The 9935-nt window shown below is 40.8% G+C and overlaps 1 protein-coding gene across 1 annotated transcript; it reads right to left on the bottom strand.

The window, feature by feature from the left end:
- Positions 1-216: 216 nt before the first annotated feature.
- Positions 217-5753, bottom strand: HTR1D (5-hydroxytryptamine receptor 1D). Its single transcript, XM_075047043.1, has 2 exons — positions 5721-5753; positions 217-4259 (listed from the first exon to the last, which is right to left on the bottom strand). The coding sequence occupies exon 2, from the start codon at positions 2969-2971 to the stop codon at positions 1835-1837; it is 1137 nt and encodes a 378-aa protein (XP_074903144.1). The 5' UTR covers positions 2972-4259; positions 5721-5753; the 3' UTR covers positions 217-1834.
- Positions 5754-9935: the final 4182 nt, after the last annotated feature.

Here is a 9935-nt window from a genome sequence, read left to right as displayed (position 1 = left end):
CAAATTAAATAGTGGCAGGGCCTGGCCTCAGGTGTGAGAACTCGGGTGTCTACACTAGTTAGTGTTTCATGCATTTCCAAATATCGCTGTGGCCCATGTCAGTTCCCATGCCCTCAGGCAATGCACAAGCACAGTTCAGGAGTGAGCACAGGTGAGAGAACCACTGCTGCCAGTGGGCACTCTGGACACACTGTGGAAGCAGACTGCATGGGCATGGCCAGGTGGTGCCACCATGAAAATCTCTTGAGCTGGGCTAAGCTAGATCAGCTCACTCTTGGGAGGGGAGAGGAGCTGTGTCCCAAACAGGGCAGGCCTAATTGCCCTAGGTGTGTACTGTGAGAGAGAGGACTACAATTCTGTGACCTACACAACTGCTCTGCCTGATTCTGCAACATGTGGGTGGTCCTGGGACATTACTTTATAGTCTGGTCCTCAGCAGAGGCACCAGCAACAGGAATAAGCTACAAGACTGTGCAGCAAATGCAAAGGAGAGGCTGAAGAGCTGTCATGGACCTGGGCTGTGGTGGAGTGTGTTGGGATGGTCACAGTAGTGGATGGTGGAGATGAATTTGGGCAGGCTAAGAGATGGAAGGGCAGTCAGAAGGATGATGGGGTAACTCTTTCAAAGCAATGCATGCTGCTCATATGCAGTATGGACATGATGCTTCTGCTGTAAAATGCCCAGAGACTCTAAAAAGTTGAATGAAATTTGGGCTGCATGACTTGGTGTGCTGTCCTGTCCAAGACTTCAACTAAGACCTCCATGTGCCAGCTTCCCACCTGCCGAATGGGGGAAATAATCCCAGAGACAGAGAAGTGCAGGTTAGAGGGGACCTGCTCCACTCTCCAGAGCCCCATTGGAGGGTCCTGACATTGTGATCTCTGACAGATGTTTGACTAGTTCTTAAAGACTTTCAGAGACAGTGATGTCACATCCACCCCAACAACCTTAATCACTAAGAAAGTTTTCCTTGATATGTCACTTCATTCTCTCCTCTCTAACTCCTCATTTCTTGTCACCAGGGAGTGAACCTTCTGGCTCTTTTTTGAGGTTCCAGTCATTCCACACTGGCACTAACCATATTTTCCTCTTTCAATTTGTGCATGCAAAAAATTAAATAACAGAAATATAAGATCAAGGTACTTTTCAATAATTTTCATGCTATTTATTTTGTGTTATTTCTGCACTGGCTATTCTATTCATGATAAAACATGTAAAAAATTTTTCAAATTGTCTTCTTTCTACAGTTCACCAAAAGCATAGCTTCAGATGCAGTATTTGTGAAATATCCACAGAACTTACATACACGCTATGCCTCCTATGCCCTGCTGCTTAGAGTCAGGCTGTCACACAACTTCTGAAAAAATTACAGGTTTTATCGATTTCAAATGGATCGGATACATGCCATAGAAAATGTAGACATCAGATCCTGTTCCCCAGAAATTTTCTCAGCCTACATAAATTGTTAATAATATACAGCAGAAATACTGACATCCTGCAAATATGCACACATTTCTCCTCCCATCAGGTTAGAAAGGCATGGCAGCTTTGGATAATATGTGTCATCTCATCATACAAACTCAGCTCTCTGGTTCACACTCCTTCACTTGTTACAAAGCTTACTTCATGTGTTGATCTTATATACACAAACAATCACTGCACAGACCACAGACAAGTTCTGTTATGGGATACAGAATTCCAGATAGAAAGTACCAAACTGGCAAGAAGTTCCCAGTTACATGCACAGCACAGGGTAGCAGCAGCGTAAAAGCACAGAAAGTTTCCAGGTAGGCTGCAAGATTCCACAAGGGTCAGTAACACAACAGGAGAGGCTCAAGATGAACACTTTTTGAAATGTATTAGTTTTTGGAAAGCCTGTTTAAATTCTTCATTAAAAGCTGTATAAATGACTGGATTGATCAATGAGTTTAAGTAACCTAACCATGTAAAAAAGTCCAGTAGGATGGGATGAAACCAACAAGCATCTTGGCAGATTGGTAGGACTAAGGACATGACAAAAAAAGGCAGCCAGCAGAAAATGAAAGCTCCCAGAATAATGCCTAAAGTTTTGGTAGCTTTCCTTTCTCTTGCAGCAGAAATTCTTTTCCTTTCCAGGATACTATCTGCAAGTTTTATTTTAACATGATTGATAAATATGGGGGATCCACCTGAATCGGAATGCCCTTCATGAAGGCTGGCATTAATGGAACAGAGAGAAGACCCAGCAGAGCCGGTAATCAGGTGTGCAGTAGTAAAACGTTTCCCATAGAATGAGGGCGGCTTCAGAATCCTGGATCGAGCTGCTACATAAATTCTGCCATACAATATCAGAAGGAGCACAGTTGGGATGTAGAAAGCTCCACAAGTGGAATAAATTGTGTAGGAAATTTGATCTGTGTTCACAGTACACTTTGCAATTTCTTCATGAGCTTTCACTTGCCTCCAGAAAAATGGTGGCACAGAAATACTAATAGATATCATCCAGACCACAGCAATCATGAGCGCTGCTCGGCCAGCAGTCCGGCGTTTGGCATATTCCAAAGCATCTGTGATAGCCCAGTATCTGTCCAGTGCAATAACACAGAGGTGTAGGATTGAGGCTGTGCAGCACGTGATGTCTGATGATAACCAGATGTCACACAACACTTGGCCAAAGGCCCACGTGTGGGTGACAGTGTAAGCAATACTGATGGGCATTACCAGGACAGACACTAAAAGATCAGTCACTGCCAAGGAGCCAATGAGGTAATTTGCAGGTGTGTGGAGCTTTCTAGTCAGGAAAATTGTAATAACAACAAAAATGTTTGCAAGGATCGTTGCCAAAGTTATAACAGACAGAAGGACTGACAGTGAAATCTTCAGCCCTAATAGTGTCCTTTCATCCAAAGCCAGTGGTGTTTCAGTGAAATTTAATGACTTATTTGCTGAGCTCTGGAGAGAGAGCTCTGCTGAATGGTTATACTGAGTCATCCTCTGCTCTGATTTCACTTTTCACTTTCCAGTGTAATCTTTCTGGGATGATGAAGAAAGATGCTTACTTTTTGCTGAAATAGAATGTTTCATACTAGAGTCCAGCACTGAAGAAATATTAACTTGTTGAAAACTTCAGCTTACACAGTAGATGAGGTACCCTCCTAAGCTAGACTTTCCATCACATCACATCAATGACATCATTGTTAAAGCAAAATGTTAACATAATCATGCAGACATGATTCTGGTATATGACAAGTGGTACTGTAAGTGGTGGGAATTTAGGTGGTTTTCATTTACATCTTGCAGACGACTAAATCATTCTCTATTATCTTTTATTCACACCTCCTTTCTGAACTAATTTTCTGCAAAGCTCCATAAGTCAATACTGAAGAGTGAGAAGCTGAAAACATCTGGGCATTTAATTGATGCCCCTGTGCTTGGAACAAAGCTATCCTCAGGAGTATTTTCCCTTCCTCTCTAATAGCTGAATGTCACATTTTTTATATTTATAAGGGACACTTTATTAGTAGAGGACCGAAGATATAAAACAATACTGTCTGGATTCCTTCTGTAAACATAATTTCTGCCAGATTTGTAAATCAAGATCTCTTTTTGAAAAGTGCAGAGCTCTATTTTCATTTATTCCTCCAGACCATTCAGATTTTCTCTTCAACACTCAGTCTTCAAATCCTGAAGTCAGGTGTTGGGTATCAGAATTCAATACGCTGGCACTGAAGCTCACAGCATGTTCCAAGTACTGAGGTGTTCCTTATCATGCACATGGTGAATGATTGTAATGCATGCACTTGTGGAGTGGTGATTCCCTCAAAAGACGAAGAATAGAGTGGTTAAGGGGATCTGGAAAAAGAAAGCGATTGTTTTAGTCCAGAATGGTGATACAAGAGTTGTGGAAGTTGAGGTATCACAGTATACAGTCTACAGCCTTTCCATACTTTTCTTTAGATTCACTTAGAGATCTTTACAAACCTGAAGAAAACATCCTCAGACAGATTTCCTTGCGACCTTTCACTCAGATCTGCCCCTGAGTACCAGAATGTCACTTACATTATGCCAGCCCAAGCCTTCTTGAAAGAGATCCCGAATATGGGTCATGAACAGCTTTGAAGCATGCTGTGAGGGCTACAAGGAGAGACACCAAACTTCTCCAAGAAGATAATCACCAGGCAAGCCTCCTCCCAACCATTGAGGAAAAACGCCTCTATCAGTCATAACTGGTACAGTTTCATGCCATCTGACACAGAACTGAGAGTCACCGGTTAAGAATCTGTGGAGAAAGAGCATCACATATTCTACGTGAAACACTAACACTTTGGTGTCAAACAGCCTCTCTTGAGCTCCTGAATCCTAACATAAGAAACAACACTTTTTGATTTTGCATGTTTGATTTTTTTATAAACATCCACCTTCTGTGAGTCAAACTTATTTTTAGACATGCTTTTTCTTCTGAGGTGTATTTTTCTAATAAGGCGACCTAGAAGAGTCTCATATTTCACACTAGACTATTACTTTCTTGATTTTTTTTTTCCAGTAAGGCTAACCTCTTTTCCTAATGACCATTTTTGTCACACTGAGCAAATTTTCAACTTATAAGAATTTTTGCATGTAAGAATGGTGATAGTGACCAAAGTCCATCAAATCCAGTCACCTGTCTCCAACAACGGCCCATACGTTCAGCTCAATCCTGCTGACTTTTTCTGATGCTTTCCCAACTCTGATACATTCTTTTTGAGACAGAGGGACCAGAACCACAAACATTGTTGAAGATGTGGATGCACCATAGATTTATACTGCAGCATAATCGTATTTTCTGTTCTCTTCTCAATTTCTTTCCTAATGATTCCTGAGATTTACTTTGCTTTTTTAATCATTATATAGCACTGATCTGACATTTCCACAGAACAGTCCCAATTAATATAATTCCAAAGCCATGAGTGGCAACATCAGCATTTTTTCCTGTTTGCTCACTTTTTACATCTATCTGCATTGTATTCCTTCTCCCACTTTTTAACTAAGGTACTTTACTAGTCTGCACAGTCAGGCCTTGTCTTTATTACCCTGAAAAGCTTTGTTTCTTCGGCAGATGTCATCACCCCACTATTCATGTACTTTCCAGATCACTTAAAGTCTCCTGAAAGTCCAAGTAATTATATCAGTTGGACTTCACTCAATCCCTATACTCATCAGCTTTTCTTAATTATTTCAACAGACTTGTGAGGCATAACTTACCTTTACAAAAGTAATTTTGACTGTTCCCCAAAACACCATATTTACTATGTGTAAAATAATACTATTGTTTATTATAATTTCTGCAAACTGGCTAGGTACAGACATCAGGCTTACAGATAAGCAGTTGCCCAGATCTCTTTGGAAACTGGTACCACAGCAGCTGTCTTGCAGTTGGCAGGTGCAAGGGGAGTTTTAAGTAGAGGCTGAACACCCTGCTGATACCATTGCACTTTGGATCTTGAGTTGCATCTAACTCTTCAGCTGAGCACTGTCTGATAGTGAAGATTTGTTATGGTTCGCTTTGGCCAGAAATAAAGGTTCCACTAAACATCCTCCAAATTCTCTTCAGTGAACACGGATGCTAAAGTTAATCTAGCTTCTGTGTGAGAAATTTCCTTCATCGTCCCTGTTGGCTTTTTTCCCCATACCTTTACCATCCCTTTAACTCTCTGACTCAGTAATAGAGTTGTCATTTTTAGAGTCTAAGAAACCTCTTTACCTGAACACTGGGCTGATCACACATCCCACGCAGTAGAAAATCTAAAACAAAACCACCAGACAGATTGATTAGCAATATTAAAGGCAACGACTGTATTACTTAAAAACTAAAGCCAAGTCCAATCTTGATTTCAGTTACTGAGAAAAGTGATATCAAGCCTTTCCCATATATTGCAAGTATCAGCCATTGTTCAGTGTTAGAACAATTCCAGCAATGTGAAATAAAATGAAGTGGACATCACCCACCCACCTGTATATGAACAAGCCTATTAGTAGTCCTATTGCTTCCAACTGCTGTCAATGACTGTGGAAAAAAAATAATCTGATGTGAAACATGGTATTTTCAGTCAAATGAACTAGTCCAGAGTTTAAATGAATTATTAATCTTCAACATACCAGTAAACAGGACAGCCTGACACTGGGAGAAAGTCTTGCTGAAACCAAACAATGCCTCAACAGGTAGTGACTTACTGAATTAATTTTTATAAATAAATGATGTTTTCCTGTGATGTGATCACCAAAGGAAAAGAACCATTTTTTTTACAAAAATTCTCCAAGTCAGTTATTTATCATGTACTCAGAAAGAGTGCATTGGCTGTTTCCTGCACCACAAATAAGGCTATCATGACTGAAAGTAATTTTTAGAAGTAACTCCAGGTCAGGTTTCTGAACCCCACAACAGACACATCTTGTAGGATTTCTGCTGGGGTCTTCAAAACCTTAATAGCATGTATTCTTAAGTTTAATAAAATCATGCACTTGGGCATACAGAAAAAGTCTTTTGATTGTGAGTCATTCATCAAGAAATACATATAGCATATTGAGCAGCTGTTATCCATTCTGATTGGCAGGGCAGCATCTATCAGAGATGTATCAATAATCATGCAAGGCAGCTAGTCAATATGACTCATTGGTTTCAGATTAAAACAGATTATGAGAGTGCATGGGACTCACATAATTTTTGTTCCCTACTTAGAGCTTTATTCTGGGTGTTTGCTGTGCTGACATTAAAATATATTCCCCATATGCTAAATTATCACCAGGTACTATAGACTTATGCAGAATAATTAGTCAAAATAATCCTTCACTTACAAGCAGTAAGGTGCCAGTACACAGTATAACGTATGGAACTGTAAATATGCAAAATTAAAAAAAAAACAAAACCCACAGTGTAGTATCTAGACAGAACTGTGATCACTTCAGCTGGTTGGAAGCTCCTGGGCTCCATGAATGAAACTGGAAGGCAGTGGTCTGCTTGGGGATATGCACAAGGTCAGATAGGATGGTCATAAAAGTTTCTTAAAATCTATAGCCCTTCTATTGCAATGACTTATGCATTTGCTTAATGATATGACTTCATATACTGTAAATAAATATTAAATTCAATGGACTACTAAGAACACAATGTAGCTTAAATAAGTGTTTAGGAATCAGGGACTCTGAATCTACTTTTAAAAGTTCGTTTGAATGTACTTCCCTGTGATGCCTGTTTTACAGACTCTGTTACTTAATTTGTGTGAGTTGGTGATCACTACCTTTGATATAATTAAAAAAAAATTAGTAATGGGACTCCAGTTAGAATTAGTATGTTAGGATGTAATGAATTATAGTTACCATTTAGACAAAATTAATGTCTTCCCAATAATTTAATATTTCAATTAAGTTACCTTTTACTCAAGAAAAAATCCTGAATAAAGATAAATGATTTTCCTGTTGACAAAAAAAAAGAAAAAAAAAATTGTGTGCTTAAACTACACACACTGAAGAAAAATAACATTAAATCTCAAGCAGTCACTAAATTAAGACAAGTACAAGGTCATACATATAGTTGCATATTAAGGAAAACAGAACACAAATGTATAGACATACACATCCTGAAACTCGAAGCCCAGAAGGAGGAAGAGGCCATCCGGCACCTTCAGCTGAGAGCAATCTCCCAGTAGGACATATTGCCTAGGCACAGTTTACATGATGTCTGGAGCATGAGGAGAATTGAGTAGAACCTGATGATATCATATCTAGATAGTATTATTGTCTTCAGTATGTGCAATTTACAGTCTGGGTAATTGCGGGCTGTGTGCCTGCAGTTACGTTTACAGTGCTGAAGGCATCAGCCTGTGTCATGCCTCTGGCCTCCAACCAGGCAAGACATAGTATGTTTTTCACCCACACTTCTTAAGATGGAAATCCTCTCAGGTGAGTTGGCTGCATCAGCACTGTCCTTGGCCCATCTCTTCTTGGGCTTCACCTGGTCTCCTTGGCCATGGGCTGTGGGTATTTTTTTCAGTTCAAAGTATCTGAAATAAATTTAAGGTGGTGCCACAGCCTACCAGAGTGAGGTTTTCACAGCACAGCACGTGTGACATACAATGCATAGTTTGCAGCAAACTGCAGGGTTGTGTTGGATACTTGCAGGCAAGGCTTTCTACAAAGCATGGAGCAAAGGAAGCCAAACCTGTCCTTGCTTTATTCATGCTACTGTCCCTGTGATTTATCCACACTACCATTCCCAGAGTGGCATGCAGGTTTGGCAGTCAAGAGAGGATGGGGCAAACTTAGACCCATGCAGTGAGGATGATGAGAAACCATGGCACAAAGTGACCCTGGAGTGAAGATACTTGACAGTGATGATACAATCACAGCAAGCAGCGCAGTCACCAGAGCCTCTTCTGTAGCCAGTGGGGAGAGAACAGCACCTCCTCACTGAAGGACCACCAGAGACCAGGACTGCCGTCAGGAGCAGCCACTCTCCTTCACCCTAGATGTGACCTGGGCTGAGAATGTCCCTCATTTATACACCTCCAACAGTACCAAAGGTTGCATGGGGAGGGACCTTTTGGTCACTTCCTGGGTCAACATTCAGTGGTTACTTGGAAAGTCCAGGAGGTGAGGAGGTGTGTAATGATACGTTGATGTCCCGGAGAGACTGGGGAGATTCTTTTTTGTTCATCAAAAAGAAGGAAAGAGTATTTAAATGGAGAGACAATTTTAGACAGTGCAGTGCTATTTAACTTAGCAGAAGGCTCAGTTCAGGGTCTGGAAGGTGAAGCGAGGCACATATTCAATGTGAAAAGAGAACACACTTTAGCTGTTAGTGATAACCACTGGGATTGCTTCACAGTTCAGGGTCCTTGCGTAAAACCAGGTACTTCTTTTGAAAAGATACTTGGTGCTCCAGCTCTGCAGTTAAACTGACACAGTAAGGGCAAGGCAGCAGGAGAGGGTCTCTAGCCTGGTTAAGTCAGAGGAGAAAGCAAGCGCCAAGCTGTGACAAGGCAGGTAAACTTGCAAGCAGGAGGCTGCGTGAGACTGACAGCACGTTACAACCAAGTGCCATCACGCAGACACAGAGCTGCAGCTCTGCAGGGAGAGCGACCACCAAGGATTGCCAAAGATACTTAGTCCCAAGTGTAAACAAAGTCATGACACATTTCTGTCTCTTCCAGAGCACAGCTGCTATTTCTGGAGAACAGGGCAATTCCTGCAGACAGCAATTTTATGGTGCAGCTGAAAACACTTTCTGACAAGCTCAGCTGCAAAGAGAATGCTTTGGTGCACCCAGGCAGATCGATGTCAGAGTGAGGTAAATAGTGTATACAAAAATAAGTATGTTGAAATGAAAATACAGAATTTCCTCTTTCACTGAATAGAACAAGGAAAAAAAAGAGCAAGATGAAATGTCTTCTAATAAGTTGAACGTTTCCTTTAAGTTCACACTGAAGTTAGAGGAATTAGAGAATTCATTCTCTCCCCTTGTAGCTGGGTAAAAACCAGGGGAATTGCAAAGGGATGGCTGAGAACAGAGCTAAGTTTCAGCAAACTGCTGAAAATCCATTTGGTCTCCCATCTTCTTGTAACTAATTCTAATTTTTCATTTAAATGTACAATCTGCTGCTATCTTGCCTAAATAAAACAGGTATATTCTATCATGCTGAAACCTTGACCAGTAATAAAGCTACTCCCTGTGTAAGCTGACAAACACCAGATGGCACTCCTAACAGGAATCACACCTTTGAAAGATACATTTCACAGAACTCAAAAGACGGAGAAATTTTTGAATACTTTCTTGCGTATTTAGGACACTTGACTCAAGCATGCAGCATAAGAGTGTCTGTGGAGTCCAACCTGGAGATGAGAACCCTGTTCAAACGTGGTGAAATACCTTTAGAATAAGCTATAGGAATGTGCGAGTCCGTAGATCATAATCAAAACAGGA

Source organism: Buteo buteo, chromosome 16, assembly GCF_964188355.1.
Source record: "Buteo buteo chromosome 16, bButBut1.hap1.1, whole genome shotgun sequence".
NCBI classification, from domain to species: Eukaryota; Metazoa; Chordata; class Aves; order Accipitriformes; family Accipitridae; genus Buteo; species Buteo buteo.
The sequence above is the reverse complement of the archived record's forward strand: the minus strand, read 5'-3'. Positions and strand labels throughout refer to the sequence as shown.